This window comes from Leptonychotes weddellii, chromosome 4 (genome assembly GCF_054177405.1).
Source record: "Leptonychotes weddellii isolate Sample4059 chromosome 4, ASM5417740v2, whole genome shotgun sequence".
In the NCBI taxonomy this organism is placed as follows: Eukaryota; Metazoa; Chordata; class Mammalia; order Carnivora; family Phocidae; genus Leptonychotes; species Leptonychotes weddellii.
This window is the reverse complement of record NC_138372.1, coordinates 18,489,665-18,506,544: the sequence shown is the minus strand read 5'-3', so window position 1 is coordinate 18,506,544 and position 16,880 is coordinate 18,489,665. Positions and strand designations below refer to the sequence as shown.

Sequence of the window (16,880 nt, the reverse complement as noted above, 5' to 3'; positions counted from 1 at the left end):
CTTAATTTTTTAGGTTGAGATCATATATCTCCAGGAGTCCCAGGTCAAGGTAACTATCCAACACACTAAATGCAGAGTTCAGTCCTTGGCTCTTCTATCATTTGATAACCTGTGTCTAATTAGTGGGGGCGCAGGGCATGAAGAGGTCTGAAGTGAGGAGTACTACCCTGGCTAGGCCCTCTGTGTGGACTTCTCAGGTCCACAAAGACAAGTCCTGGGAGGCTTGGAGGCTGGGGATTGCCAAAAATGAGAATGGACTCTTCATTGATCCCTTAGGGTAGTATTTGGTGCTATAACAAAAACCAACCCACAAAACTAGTTTATTTCTTGCTAACAGAAAATCCAAAAAAGTGTCCCTGATTGACATGTGACCTTCTTTTTAGCAGTGATTCAATAACCCAGGCTCCTGCCATCTCATGGCTCTGTCCATCTTCACTACCTGGCTCCCAAAGTGGCCAAACTGTCAAACCACAGGAAGAAGAAAGGGCATGGGGAGGAGGATCTGATGGACAGAGTATGTCTTTCACATCCCATTGGCTAGAACTCTGTCACATGGCCACACCTAACAGCAAGGGAACTTGGGAAATGTAGTCTGGCTGCCTGCTCAGAAAGGAGGAAATAGACTCAGAAGGGACATGGTCAGAAGGGACATTGCCCACAGCACTTAAAAAATAAAATAATTACCACTGATTGAACATCTGCTCTGTGCCAAACATGATGCTGGCACTTCATTTAATTTATTTAGTTAACTCAATCCTCTGAAACACCTCTGCAAAGTAGGTATAATATATAGGGAGAGGATGACAGAGGAAAAAAAAAACAAGGTTTGGAAAAGTTGGATAATTTGCCCAAAGTCACATAGCTAGTGCATGGTGGAGTCAAGGTTTTGAACCTGGATTTGTCTGATTCCAGAGCCCAATCTATTTATAAGAGTGAGATTCCTTTGTATCTGTGTTTCTTATTTATATTTATATCTAATCTCCTTTCTTTTTCTTTTCTTTTTTTTTAAAGATTTTATTTATTTATTTGACAGAGACAGTGAGAGAGGGAACACAAGCAGGGGGAGTGGAAGAGGGAGAAGCAGGCTCCCCGCTGAGCAAAGAGCCCGATGCAGGGCTCGATCCCAGGACCCTGCGATCGTGACCTGAGCCGAAGGCAGACACTTAACGACTGAGTCATTCAAGTGCCCCTAATCTCCTTTCTATAAGGCACTCTTTAGTGGCAGCAAGTTATTTATTTATGCCTCCAATATATGCCTTGCACATAATTGGTGATCAACAGTGTTTTTTGATTGAATAATAATACATATACACAGTGCTTTAGAGGTATACAAAGCCCTTTTATGCCTTTAAAACAATCCTGTGGGGCTCCTGGGTGGCTCAGTTGGTTGAGCATCTGCCTTTGGCTCAGGTCATGGTCCCAGGGTCCCGGGATCAAGCCCTGAGTCAGGCTCTCTGCTCAGCAGGGAAACTGCTTCTCTCTCTGCCCATCCCTCCTGCTCTGGTCTCTTTTGCTATCTCTCGATCTCTCAAGTAAATAAATCAAATCTTAAAAAAATAAAATAAAAACAAGATTTGAACACAAGTCTTCAAATGCCAAGTCCAGCACTGATACCAGCTAAAATTAGCACTTTCCAACAGGATGACCTTGAGTTGGTAATTTAACCTCGCAAATAATTTAACCTCATACTCCTAAGTAAAATGAGTATAATCAAAGACTTCATTCCATAGGCAAGTAAGTAAAGGCACTAATACTTATAAAGCATTTGGTACAGTGGTTGATGCTGGGTAAGCACTCAATAAAAATGAATTATTGATTAAGAGATTTAAGTTCTTTTTTTTTTTAGACCATGGCATGAAGCCTTATTAGTTGTTTATAAGACACATATCAATCTCGGAGATGTTTAAAAACACATGCATTGTTTTAAAAGAGAGATTTAAGTTCTTTGATAGACCATTTGATTTACGTTCTCTGACATTCCAGTCTTTTGTCATATGTACATGGAAATACTCATATCTCTTTTGCTGTTTTAGTTAAAGATTTTATTTATTTATTTGACAGAGAGAGAGAGCACAAATAGGGGAAACGGCAGGCAGAGGGAGAGGGAGAAGCAGGCTCCCCGCTGAGCAAGGAGCCCAATCCCAGGACCCTGAGATCATGACCTGAGCCAAAGACAGATGCTTAACGACTGAGCCACCCAGGACCCTCCTTTGCTGTTTTTTTTTTAATATTTTATTTTTAAGTAATCTCTATACCCAATGTGGGGCTTGAACTTATAACCCCAAGATCAAGAGTCACATGCTCTACTGACTGAGCCAGCCAGGTACCCCTGGTTTTTTTTTTTTTTTTTTTAATATTAAATGAGCAAAAGCCTTTAAAGCCCCTAGTAAAGTGCTTAGCATGTGGTAAATGGGAGGAAGGAACAAAGAGATTGCTTTTTAAGAAACACCAAACCAAAATCATGATTTTTTCCTTCAAAAAATTAGATGCTGGGTAGATGCAACAGGAAATGTTTGTTGACTGACAAATGAGCAGATGCCAACATCACTGCAATGTACAGCATAATAAATAAATTTCATTTTTCTAAAACATGCTTTTTAGGCACTTAGAACATTTGCCTGTCCCTACTCAGGCTTTCTAGTTTCTTGGTTGGAGATCAGTAAATCATTTTCTTTTTGCCGTAGTGTCCCTACAAAGGCCCTAGGGATTAGTCAAGACTCTCCTTTGAGATCCTGAAGGAAGTAAGGTGGTTCTATAGGGCTATGGTCATAGGAACAGTCAGCTACTTCTGGATCTCCCTACCCCTTCCATTCCTAGGACACATGTTTAGGGCACAACTGGGCTCTGAAAACCACACACACAATTCTTTTTACTTAGGAATTTGTGGCTTTTCTTTTTTCTTTTCTAGATTCATAACTTCATTTTAGAAAGTTGTCAAGTATTCAAAACATACAAAGCGGGCTCCCTGCTCAGCAGGCTGTCTGCTTGTCCCTCTCCCTCTTCTTCTCCCCCCGCTTGTGCTCTCTCAGTCTCTCTCGCAAATAAATAAATAAAATCTTTAAAAAAAATTTTTAAAAATACAAAGAAGAATCATTGTTAATATTTTGTTTATCATTTGGGTTTTTTTCTATACATGTAAAATTTTTTTAAAAAATTTGATCTTATTTACACTTGCTTCCTAAGACATTATATCGTAAATATTTCTCTATGTTCTCAATAGTTTTCCCAAAAAGATTTTATTCATGTCTGTATAAAATATCATCATATAGCTATACCATAATGCATTTTTTGCCTCACTGGTATATATTTAAGTTTGACCAGTTTCCCACCAATAAAATAACACTGTGGGATACACTTGTACATAATTTCTTATATTTATTCCTAATTTTTTCTTTATCATAAATTCAGTGGTATTCTGGAGCCTATTTGTATGGCTCCTGAGAGCCAACTGTGGACATCTCTTCCCAGCTACACATGCATGTTAGTAGCTTGAAAATGGCCATTGTGGGAACATTTATATCACAAAATCAGTAAAGGCTACAAATCAAGAGCTGTTCTCCCTGCCCCTGTCAGTTGTTAAATATTTTTCAGTATACCACTATGTAAGTTCCTCAGAGTAGTATTTAAGAAGCAAAGAGTATGTGCATTTTATATACATTTTAAACATTTTGTTATTGCCTTGTTGTCTTCCAGAAAGGTCAGGCACTTCTACTAGCAACTTATGAGAATGAGGCAGTGTTGGCATTTTAGCTTCCAGTGGAGGAAGCAGGATAAACCTTGCAGATTTTAAAAGCAAAAATCAATGAAATAAACAACAGAAAAACAATACAAAAAGTTGATTAAGCCAAAAACTACTTCTTTGAGAGTATCAGTAAAACTGATAAAATCTCTAGCCGATTGATCAGGATAAAAAGAGAAAAGACATGAATTACTAACATCTGGAATGAGAGACATTCCAGGGACATTACTATACATACCACAGACGTTAAAATAATAAGGGAATATTAGGAACAACTTTATGCCAGTAAATTAGATGCCAACAACCTAGATGAAATGGACAAATTCCTTGAAAGACACAAATGACCAAAGTTCATTCGAGAAGAAATAGATAATCTGAATAGCTGTGTATCTCAGTAATGCAAAGTTAAACATCTGAAATCAATCTATATAATCACTACATCAATAGACTAAAACAACAACAACAACAAGATCATCTCACTAGGTACAGAAAAAGCATTTGACAAAATCCAAAATTCATTCATGATAAAAACTCTCAGCAAACTAGAAAGAGAAGGGACTTCTTTAGCTTGATAAAGGACATCCAGAAAAAACCCACAGATAACATCATACATTGTGGTGAAAGACTGAGTGCTTTCCCACTAAGACTGAGAACAAGACAAAATATTTTTAAATTTAATATTGTACCAAAGATTCTAGTCAATGCAATAAGCAAGAAAAAGAAATGAAACACGTACAAATCAGAAAGGAATAGATAAAACTATCTTTATTTGCAGAGGACAAGTTGTCTATGTGGAAAATCCTAAGGAATCAACAAAAACAGCTATTAGAACAAATAAGTAAGTTAAGCAAAATAGCAGAGTATACGGTCAATATATAAAAACCAATTGGGGGTGCCTGGGTGGTTCAGTCAGTTAAGCGTCTGCCTTTTGGCTCAGGTCATGATCCTGGGGTCCTGGGATCAAACCCCACGTCTGGCTCCCTGCTCAGCGGGGAGCCTGCTTCTCCCTCTCCCTCCACCACTCCCCCTGCTTGTACTCTTTCTCTCAATCTCTCTCTCTCAAATAAATAATAAAAATCTTTTTAAAAAATCAATTGTATTCTTATATACAAGCAACACATGATTGGAAATTGAAATTTAAGAAGCAATGCCATTGACAACATTATTCAAAATATTAAATTCTTAAGAATAAAGTCAACAAGAGATATGCAAGACCTGAACACTGACATCTACAAAATTAAATAAAACCTCAACAGATGGGAGTGCCCGGCTGGCTCAGTCGGTGGAGCGTGTGACTCTTGATCTGGGGTTGTGAGTTCCAGTCCCACATTGAGTGTAGAGTACTTAAAAATAAAATCTTAAAATAAACAAATAAAAATAAAACCTCAAGAGATGAAGATACGCTGTGTTCATGAATTGGAAGACTCAATATTGTTAAAATGTTAATTCTCCTCAAATTAAGTTACAGACCTAATGCAATTCCAATAAAAACCTTACAGATCTTTAAAATTCCCAGATTAACCATCACCTGGGTTTAAAATTATGGAGGTAGGAAAGCAGTAAAGATTAGGAGCAAGGAATTCCAGCTTAGACAGTCCTGAATTCAATCCCAAATTCTGTTCCTTCCTAGCTCTGGGCCCTTGAGTAAATTATTCAATTTCCCATTGCTTAGGTTTCCTCATCTTTTGAGTGGAGATGATAATTTACCTCATAGTGGTCACTCTGATGATTTGTCACAGTGCTTGGTGCCAAGGGCTCAGTGGTTGCTAGTATAATTTTCATTACAACTATGGGTTTTCCTTAAAAGAAAACATTTGTGACAATTAGATAGGAAAAACAAAACAAAACAAAACCTCCTTGGATAGGAAAATATCAAAAAAAATTAGAATTTGAGAAATAAATTGTATTTTATCAAAATTTAAAACTTCTCTTCAAATAAAATGTCAAGTCTCAGATTGGAATATTCACAATACATGTATCTGACAAAGATATTTTACCAGAATATACAAATCCTTTACAATCTATAACTTAATTTTTTTTTTTAAGATTTTATTTATTTGACAGCGAGAGAGACAGCGAGAGAGACAGCGAGAGAGGGAACACAAGCAGCGGGAGTGGGAGAGGGAGAAGCAGGCTTCCCACGGAGCAGGAAGCCCGATGCGGGGGCTCGATCCCAGGACCCTGGGATCATGACCTGAGCCGAAGGCAGACGCTTAACGACTGAGCCACCCACGCGTCCTGTATAACTTAATTTTTAAAATAGGACAAAAGGTGGGGTGCCTGGGTGGCTCAGTTGGTTAAGTGTCTGCCTTCACCTTGGGTCATGATCTCAGGGTCCTGGAATGGAGCCCCATGTCGGGCTCCTGGCTCGGTGGGAAGTCTGCTTCTCCCTCTCCTGCTGCCTCTCCCCCTGCTCGTGCTCTCTCTCTCCCTCTCCCTCTGTATCTCTGTGTCTCAAATGTACAAATAAAATCTTAAAAAAATAAAAAATAAAATAGGGCAAAAGTTTTGAACAGACGAAAGAATATTAGGAATAACTAGGAAGCACATGAAAAGATATTCAGCATCATTAGTCATTAGAGAAATGCAAATTAAAACCACAAAAGGAAACCTCTTCCCACCCACTAGAATGACTAAAGCTAAAAAGACTAATAATACCAAAGATTGGCAAGGGTATGAAGCAACTGGAACTTTTTTTAAAAAATATTTTATTTATTTATTTGACAGAGAGAGAGAGTACAAGCAGGCAGAGTGGCAGGCAGAGGGAGAGGGAGAAGCAGGCTGCCCGCTGAGCAGAGCCTGATGTGGGGCTCGTGGGGCTGGATCCCAGGACCCTGGGACAATGACCTGAACAGAAGGCAGACGCTTAACTGACTGAGCCACCCAGGCATCACGAACTTTCATACATTGCTGGTCAGGGTATAAAATGTATTTTGGAAAATAGTCATTTTTATACAGTTAAACGTACACCTAACCTGGGATGTAGCAATACCACTTCTATATATTTACCCAAGACAAATAAAAACATATGTCCAGACAAAGATCCTACATGAATATTGCTTTTAGTCAAAAGCTGGGGGGAAAAGAAATGGCCATCAACAGATGAATGGATTCGACAAATTATGATATATACACTCAGTGGAATACGACTCAGCAGCAAAAGGGCATGAACCACTGATATATGCAACCACATGGATGAATCTTCAGATTATGTTGGACAAAAGAAGTCAGACACAGAAGAGCACACACTGTTACGATTCCATTTATACCAGTCCTAGAACAGGCAACACTAATTTGTGGTGACAAAAATCAGCATTGTGGCTGTCTGACATCAGGGGAGATTGAGAAAGGAACACAAGGGAATTCTCTGGGTTATGAAACAGTTCTATATCTTGAGAGTGTTATGAGTTTCACCAGTGTATGCATTTGTCAGAAGTCATTCAACTGTACCAAGTGTATGCATTTTTATTGTATGTAAATCAAACCTCAATATGGTTGATAGAAATACACGTGTGGAATTCCCTCTTGGCCTGTCAGCCTGAGTTGGAGTTTAGGAAGGGAAACCGTCCTCACCCTCTCTGAGTCAGCTCACAAAAGGGCTAGTCACAGTCAATGGCCTGCCACCCACAGGCAGCTCATCAGCACCACCGGGGAGGATGTGTGCCCATTGCCTAAATCTGGCTCCTTCATGGTGACTCCAGGGCCTTCTTATGGGAGCTGATCCCGCTGGTCTTGGGACCAGAGGGAACTTTGGCAAGCCGCAGACCTGAGAGGGTCCCTGGACTGAGACACACAGTGGCCGGCTTCGCAGTCAGAGATTTGGGGTTCCAATCCTAACAGTAGGCTTCCTTTAGAAGTATGTGACCTTGGCTAAATGACCTAACCTCTCTGATGCACAGTGCTCCAGAAAAGCGAGGAGGATTTTATCTTTGTATCTTCAGTGCCTGAACATACATGTCTTCTGAATGAACTATGCCCAGAGCTGGGACAGAAAGTCTGTCCTGCACACTTTGAAAGTAAAAGTGCTAGTTATCTGCTCTCCTGGAGACAATAGTTCTTAACATTTTAGGGGATTACAAACCCCTTTCAAAATCTGCTGACAACCTTGTACCCTCTCCTCCAGAAAAATACACATATATATACTGTTTTACATATACATATAATTTCCATATTCCTGGGAAGCCTATGGACCCCGAGTTAAGCTCCTCTGGTTCTGGAGGGTCTCACCTAGCTCTGAAGGTTCTATCAAAGCATTCTCGCAATTTAGCTACCCTTTTTCTCTGCACCTAATCTCTGCCAGAGCCTCTGTTCTTATAACCCTTTGAGGATGGTTTGCAGATGAGGAAAATGAGGCTCAGAGGCCAGTCGACTTGCCCAAGATCACATAGCTAGTCATGGCTGGGGTTGAGTTTTGACTCCAATCTCGTGCCTTCTGATTCCAACCCCTACTCATTCCTCCTCTAAGCGAGAATTTAGCCCCTTCAGGTGCTCTCTGAAGTCCATGCAAAGGGTCTGATAACTCTAAAGTTCTGTCATGACGGCAGGAATGGCTTTGACCAAATCCAGCCCTGGTCAGAAGATTTTGAGATGGGTGAGTGACTCCAGGCCCATCGCGTACAGCCCTCACATCCAGTTCAAAGATGTGTCACATGCCCCTCAATTTCAATTTGGCCCACAGTCTGGGCAGTGGGTGTGGAACAAAAGAAGGGAAGAGAAACAGAGGAAATTATTTATAATAAGTTTCAGACTGAGTCATAAACATAAAGTATAACTCAGAGGCTCTGGGGTAGGAGGGGCAAAGAAAGAGAAGGTCCTTAAGAGAGGGCTCTGCCTGCGGGGCAAAGATGCTCAGATGCATGGACCTCTCTCCAGGCCTTGGATGTGACTCCCTCTACTTAAAAGGGGGTTGGGGAGAGGGAGGGAATTGAGAGTTTGGAGTCTGTGCTCTGGGAGGAGGGAATGGGTAGTCAAAACAGGCTAAGTGGGTTAAGTACTTCATATGTGTCAGGCCCTGGGCTATATGCCTCTGACGCATTACCTCATTTCACCTTCACCAAGGAGTAGACACCACTATTAACCCCCATTTTAAAAAAGAGAAAATCAAAGCGGAGAGGTTAAATGACATGTACAACTCTGTGCTGGGCCTGGCAACTGCTTAGGATTCTCTCTCCCCTCCCCCACCACCCCACCAACCCCTCCCCTCTCTGCTTGAGTGTGCACGAACACGTGCTCTCTCTCTCTAGCAATTAAAAAAAAAAAAGTTTTAAATGACTTGCCCAAGGTCACACAGACAAGTGGTCAAAATTGGATTCTAACCCAGGACTGCTTGTATGTCAAGAAAACAGTTAAAACCAGGATAGCCTAACCTCAGAGTCTGCACTTAACCACAACTCTAGACAGCTTCCTACATCCTGGGTGCTGTTTGCTTGTAACTGAAAAGCTCTGTAGACACTTCACACACACACACCCTCTCTTTTAATGTTCACAATAGCCCTGTTTGACGGTTGAGGGAAGCTCAGAGCAGTGCAATGACTTGCCCAAGGTCACACAACAGGTCGGTGTTGGGGCTGGAGTGTGATCACAGGTCTGACTCCACGTCTAGTGCTATTCCCACTACGAACCCACTGCTGCCTTCACAGATGAGCTGGGCAGGAGTCAAGGCAGGAGGGAACAGGTAGGGGGCCCCCTGCATGGGCCTGGGGGCGGAGGCGGGGGGAGGGCCACGAGGCAGCACAGCCTTAGCACCAACCCTTTGCCTGCCGTGGCAGCTATCTTCCCTGCAGGGGAGGGGAGAGCTCCTTTAGATTTCTCCCTACTACTGTTGAGTCATTTCCCCCTTGGGTCCCTTGGAGTTAGTGGGAACCCCCCAAGAAATAGAGGCTGCTCAGAAGACCTCAAAGTGGAGGAACTTTCCAGCTGCGCGGGGACTGCCTTGTGATGTGGTGGAATCTCCGTCATTGGCGGTATTTGAGCAGAACCAGATAACCATCTATGGGCGATTCCTGCAGTGGGTGGAGATTGGCTCTAAGTCTTTTAGAGCCCTTTTGACTGTGAGATTTTTGTGTGTCACTGTGGGGTGAAGTCCAGCCTGTGCATACTATGAGCTTTGGGGCCAAATAGACCTGGGTTCAAAATATGACTCAAGTCACCAACTTGCTGGGGGACTGTGGGCAGGTTTTCTCTCTAAGCCTCATAAGATGGAAATTATAATACCTACACCATGAGGTTGCTTTGAGTACAGGTTTCCTCCAATGTCTGAAAACACGGAGTTCCTACGAAAACTTCTATAAGCCGAAATGACATAAAAAGAAGAAGCAATTAACATTAATTTATATGGAAATTTTTTTTAGCTTTCCCAAGACCCCCAAAATTACCTCTCTTAAGCTTTTCTGATACGTTAGAACCCATCTTGCTAATGGATGCACAGAATAAACGGACATAGAGCACAGATGCTCCGAGACACAGTCCAAAGATAGAGTAGCCGGCTCAGTTGGTAAAGCATGCGACTCTTGATCTTGGGGTCCTGAGTTCAAGCCCTGGTTGGGTGTAGAGCTTACTTTAAAAAAAAAAAAAAAGGAAAGGAAAGAAAGAAAAGCTGTGGCGGCTTGATGCTGAATGGGGCTCCCCAGGGAGGAGTTTGGCAGGGCTGCTTGGGGTGAGCGCTGCCTCTGTAAGAGCTCACCGCAAGACAGACGCTGAATGCTCTTTATTTTCCTTTTTTGCCTTTTTCGCGTAAGTGAAAATCCTCTTTAGATTTCTTTCGGTTAGCAGAAACAGATACTAATGTAGGTCTTTCGTAAAAGCGAAATGGCCTATTGCGTACTTTTGAAAAACGGAGGATAACTGCCTTAGGGATGACGTGTGTATTGTGCTCAGTGTAAAGAAGGAACTCGCCAAATCAGGCCTGCTATTATGGCCATTAAATGAATGGCCAAGTCACAGACTGGCAGGTCCTTTGGTGGCCTTTTATTATAGGGTTGGGTGAGAGAAATCCAAGTGTTAACCAAAGTACCAAATGTTTGGATATCTAACATATGTAGGAAACCAGCCTTTTTTCTGAGGTTGCCTGTCTTAGAAATGATCATGGAGAACATGGTACATAGTGGGTAAAATGCAAGAAATGCTCAGGGACTTTGATGCCTGTGCCATCAATTGAGAATCTGAGTCTCTGATTCAGAGGGGACGTGTAAGACCATTTAAACAGTCCCGGACTGGGGACTTAGAATCTCTTCTAAGATCCGGACAAGGCTCATTAGTTCTGTGTGAGTGCAGCCCAGGTGATGGGGAACTCACTACCTTATGAGACTGTGCATAGGAAACTCCCCGCATTTCCCAGCATATTCTCTGTTGTTTGCCAGCTGGGAAATGTAACTGCCTAACAACTATACATCCTCTAATGGAGACCAGACCCCAGTATTATAGAAACGTTTATGACCACACGAGACAGATCTGTGGAACATTTAAGTAGATTTGGGGCATTCTCGGAAGCAGAGAGATGAGACAGCACACTCGTTGAGTGAGTTTCAGAATCACACAGACGTCGTTTTGAGTTCTGCTCTGCCACTCACCCATGTCCTTGGGTAAATCAACCTCCAAGCCTCAGTTTTCTCATGTATGACGTGGAATTAATCATTTCTCCTTCACATGAGGATCAAATGAAGTAAAGCAAGGAAAACACTTGGTGCCCAGCACTTCCACATAGTATTCCTTTATTTATTTATTTTTTAGAGAGGGAGAGAGGGGAGGAGGGGCAGAGAGAGAGAATCTGAGCTCGGAGCCCAACGTGGGGCTCCATCCCACGACCCATGAGATCGAGACCTGAGTTTAAACCAAGGGTCGGATGCCCAACCAACTCAGCCACACAGGCACCCCGGGAGAGAGAGGATCTTAAGCAGGCTGTGCACTCACACAACCCTGAGATCATGACCTGAGCCGATATCCGAGAGTTGGGAAAAGCCACCCAGGCGCCCCTAGTATTTGTTTAACGGATGGGAGCCAATATCTCATGGGAAGGGGTGTCCTACAGGGTAGGAGCTCAGGGATTTTTATTGAGCATTAAAGGGAAAAGTGACTCTAGAATTTAGGGACACATGGATTGACAATTTGTTTCCCCAAGCCAGGTTATTTCTATTAGTGGGTTTTACCCAGGGAGTCAGCACTCAAGAGAAGGAAGTTCCTAGCTGAGATGCTGGCAGCTGGGAACTGTTTCTGGAGTCCATTGAGTTCTTGGGGAGTTGTCTTGACTTTGTGAAAATTAGAACAAGCTTAATGGTACAAGCTGCTCTTTTAACTTCCTAAACATGTTCATATTCACTTGCTTATTGATCTTCAGGTACGCTGTGAGATGGACATGAAATAATGATCCCATTTAGCAAGTAGGGAAACCAAGGCTCAGAGAGGTAAAGTATTTTATGCTTTAGAGTTTAGCTGCTGAGAAAACACCTATGGACTCCCAGCCTACCCATCACCAATTCCTGGTTCTTGAATCTTCCCTTTGGTGCCTGGGACAAGACATTAACTGCTCTGGGCAGAGCAACTCTGAGGTTGTAGTTTCTATGCTTACTCTAGTACCACCCACCATCAAGTCCACTGTTCCTGCTTTCTCTTGTGCTGACCCATTCAACAAATGCTAGCTAAGGACTAAAATATTGTGTGCCAGGCCTGGTGCTAGGTGCTTGGGGTACAAAATGAACAAAACATAGTCCATATCCTCAAGTTCAGTCTGGTGTGGGGGAGGGGAGGAAGACATCATCAGCTGTTTCCAAACACTGTGATGTACAAAGAAATGGAACATGAGGATATCTGGGGATCCCAAAGGAAGACTGCCAAAGTCTGTGTGGGGTATGCTGGTTGGTTTCTTGGAAGTGTCATTCAAATTTTCCTAAAGAATGAGTAAAAGTCAACCAGAACACATAGCAGCAGAATCCAAGGGAGGCAGAAGCATGGCAGTTCAGGTTTTGTGAGCAGTATTTGGATAGGTTATGAGAGCTGATGCTTAGCAAGGGCCAGATCACACAGGATACTGTCAGCCTGAGCTCTATCTTGTGGACTATGAGGAGCCACTCCAGGGCAGATGCTGGGTCAGATTGTAATTCTAAATGGAGGATGTTGGGAACACAAAAGACTGGAGGGAATTAGTAGGCTGTGGCAAAGAACAAAAATATGAGGACAGGGAGGATGGAGAGGAGGGGATAAATCCCCCAAATATTTTAGGAGACAGAATTGATGGGGCCAGGATGCAGATGGGATGTAGGAAGTGGGGGAAGGAGTCAGGGATGATGCTCAGGATTCCAGCTGGGGTGAAGAGGTCCAGGATGGACAACCTTGGGCAGTGGGCAGGGCAGGACATATTGGTTTCACTGCACAGATGGAGAAATTGAGTCTCAGGGGAGTGGAACATACCCAGGTCAGGGGCTCAGCACTGTGTGTCTCAGTGGGTGTTCAGTGCCACCTTGAAGTGCTAGCATGCTCCGGGGCTCAGTGGCAGTCCCTTTTCTTCTCTGCTCTGTCCCTACAACAGCACTTCTCAAAGTTCAGTGTGCACAAAAACCGTATGCCGATCTTTTTCAAATGTAGAATCTGACTGAGTAGGTCTGGGGATGGGGCTGAGATTCCGTATCTCTACCAAGTTCCCAGATGCTGCTGCTGCTGGTCTGTGGGCCACACTTGGAAAAGCCTAGCCTCTTGGCTCTATAAACTGCCTCCCAGCTACTGACTCCAAGATTTATACTTCCAATACAGACCTCTCTCCAGAACTCCAACTTCTGGTTACAACTCTTAGTTGACATCTCTACTTGGGTATTTAAAAGGTATCTCCCACAGAATTCTCAAACCTGTTCCTCCACATTTCCCTCCGTGTTCAACTGCTCAAGTCAAAAATCTGGAAGATATGTAAGAATCTCCTTTCTCTCTTAGTCTCTCTATCCAAACGGCCAATAAATGCTGTCTACTTTACTTATAAAGCATATCCTGCCTGTTCACTCCCTCCCCATGCCCTCTCCCACTTTCCTAGTCCAGGCCACCCCATCTCTCATCTGAGCCACTGCAGTAGCCACTGATCCGTCACTCTGCTTCCTGCGTCCCCCGTCCCCCCATTAACTCTCTACACATGAGTCAGAGCCATCTTTTAAAAATGTAAATCAAATCATGTCACTCCTCTGCTTAAATTCTTCTAGGAGCTTACATTTTACTTGGAATTAAACCCTAATCCCTTTCCCTGGGCCACAAAGCCCAGCATGACCAGCCCCACCTTCCTTTCCAACCTCATCTCATGCAAACCCCCTGGCTCTGATATCACAACCACTTTGGCTTCTCTTTGGTCCCTCCCTGAGCATGCCCAGGCTGTTTCCTCCTTGGAAACAGTGTTTCCATGCCCACCTCCTTTGCTGCCCACTCTGCCCCGCCTCCTAGTCTTGGAGAGCCCCTTATCATTCAATCTCAGCTTCTGGGTCACCTCCCCAAAGAGGCCTTCCTGATCATGCCATCTCCTATCCCAATTTAATTCTGCGAATGTCTTATCCATAGCTGACCTCAGTTTGTTAATTGTCCATTTCCCCTATTAGGAGGAAAGACCCGTGAAAACAATGACCTTGTTTTCTACTTGCTTCCCCAGTATCTGGAGCAGGGCCAAGGTGGGTGCTCAGAAAATACTTAGTGTGGACAAAATGTCATTCCCCTCTCTGAGCCTCTGTTTCCCCATCTATAAACAGAGTTGATAATAGACTAGCATTAAACGAGATATACATGTAAGGCCCAGGCACAGTGCCTGGCACTTGGTCACTGGGGGCTAATAATACCATGACTCTTATTAATACCATAATGGAATCCCCTGGCAGGAATGTGCAGGAAGGGCCAGTGGGACTCCCACATGCTCCCCAAATGACCTGAGCTCCAAGCAGCTGGGCTCATTGGCCCTGATCCATTTCTTGTTGCTGCCAAAGTCCTCAACACCCAGTAGCAGAGAGGGGAAATTCAGGGATGAAAAGCGGAGGCGAGCGTGCTTCAACTCAACTGCAAATTTATTAGAAAGGCCGTGGACAGATGAACCCTGAGTAACCAGCTGAGGAAGAAATGAAAAAGAGCCCCTGCCTCTCTCGGCCCACCCCACAGGCCTCTTGTGAACTCTGTCCTGGAGCAGACTCCAACACAAGTCCGCCCAAAAGTGCTTCCTGGATCCTCCTCCTGCGGCTGCCCCATCTCCCTGCGGGGAACCCCCTGGCGGAGCCGGTGTAGATGCTGGTGCCTGAGCTGGGGGCCACGGGGTCCTGGTCCTCTCTTCCAGCAGGAAGAGGTTTAGAGCGACCCCGCCACCCCCCAGCAGAACAGAACGGAAAAGGAGCTGACTGCGAATAGAGCAAGTTCTGCTAAACAGCCGAGGGCTCTGGAAGGTGGTGCCGGACTGCCTCGGAGGTATGTGCAGATGGCTGCAGATGGCTGCAGATGGCCCGTCGTGGGGTGCCCCGGGGTAGGATACCAAAGCTCTAAGGATTCTCAGCCGCAGAGAGCCTTGGTGTGACTCAGTGCCCCTCCTGGGGCTGCACGGGTATTTCTGCTCCCAGAAAGGCAAATGGATCTTGTAAAAAATCCATGGCGGTTTTTGCCGTTTTTTTCCTTAAAAAAAGATGAGTTTGTACAGTGAATTGATTTCAACCAGCAGAGCATGAGCCGAGAAGAGTCCATCCTGGGGAAGGAGAAGGCACTTCTCACACCCTCAGTGGGGGCGATCTGGGCTGGCTGCTTCCTGGGCCCCTTGGGGCTCCGCTCCTGTTGGCCCCGTGACTCAGGCCTGCTCCGTCTGGGAAGTATGCGGCCTCCATCAAGCCAGCACCGCCCTGCGGCCTGGACGCTCTGCCTTCTCACAGGGTGGTGGACGGCAGCTTCCTCACCCGCCGCTGGGCCAGGATCGATGACTCGATGGGCTTCAGCTGAGGGGTGGGCTTGGAGCTGTTGAGTGCGGAGTAGGTAGCTGCCATGGCCCCCTGGGAGAGAAGCGGGGAGGTCAGATCACAACGGCGGGCGGTGCGGGGACACGCGCACCCCAGCCGCTCTCAGTGTTCCACACCCGCCTGGGCCCCTGTTAATCCAGCCTTGGCGGTCCTTCATGGTCAGTAGTCCTGCCTCCTCCATCAGACTGGAGGCTTCACAGGTCAGAGCCTGGGTCCCCCAGAGGACCGTAGACACCCTTGCATATTAGATGGGAGCTCCCTGAGGACAGATAGATACGGCATCTGCAGCCTATGCTGCCCAAGTTCTTGCCCTTGGAACCCTGGCCTGGGCCACCAGAGGCCCAGCAGCCCGGAGTGGCCGTACCTTCACAAGTTGCAGGTCCTGGTGGGACAGCTGGCTCTGAGGGAGCTTGTCTTTCTGGGTGATCCATGGGTGCTGCAGGACCTGCTTGGCTGTGAGGCGCTGGTGAGGGTCCACATGCAGCATCTTGGACACCAGGTCCTGCGGGCGCGGCGGACAAGACGGTTGGTGGAGTTGGCAGCGGAGCCCACAGCTGTGCCCCACTGATGAGAAGTGGGCGAGCGGCCACCTCCTGCCATCTCCCGCCGTCTCCCGCCGTCTCCAGCCTGAACCCTCCCAGTTGCCCCTGTAATCCATCCTCCACATCGCTCCAAGGCCTCCCCAAGCACGTGCCCTTCTTTGGGACTTCTTCCTGGAATGTCCTTTCCTTTCTCTTTCACCTTCTAGAAGCCATGCAGGAAGGTGGGGAGAACCTAAGATTGAGATCAGGCAGACTCAGGTTCAAAACTGGCCTCTTCTGCTGATCAAGTGAGTATCCTGGGCAAATTACTTCAACACTCCGAGCCTCAGTTTCCCCTGACAAAGAGGGAGAACAACAATATCTGCCTCATAAGGCTGATATGAGGTACTATTTATTAAGGGCTCGACCCGTTGTGTGGCACAGAGGCTCCCATAACTGGAAGCTTGCTAATACTGAGAGCTCAAATGCTCCCTCCTCTGAGAAGGCCTCTCTGCTTGACGTGGTCGGTAGCTCGGCTCCATGCCTCCAGCGCCTGCATCCCTGGAGGAGGACTTGCCTTTCTCTGCTGCCTGGCATCTCTGTTCCTTGTATGCAAGCCCCTATCTCTCCCCACACCCAGTTCCCTCAAGGCAAGGGCTGTGATTATGCAGCCTC

At 45.1% G+C, this 16,880-nt stretch overlaps 1 protein-coding gene across 3 annotated transcripts in view; it reads right to left on the bottom strand.

Moving 5' to 3' along the window:
• Positions 1–14,739: 14,739 nt before the first annotated feature.
• The window catches only part of RPS6KA1 (ribosomal protein S6 kinase A1), a 38,489-nt gene continuing 36,348 nt past the window's right edge, over positions 14,740–16,880 (bottom strand). For all 3 annotated transcript variants that reach the window (XM_081817807.1, XM_081817808.1, XM_081817806.1), the window contains 2 exons: positions 16,049–16,186; positions 14,740–15,717 (listed from right to left, as the gene is read on the bottom strand). In XM_081817807.1, the coding sequence (XP_081673933.1) occupies positions 15,595–15,717; positions 16,049–16,186 (261 nt within the window). In that variant the 3' untranslated portion in view covers positions 14,740–15,594. The remainder of the gene's footprint in view (positions 15,718–16,048; positions 16,187–16,880) is intronic.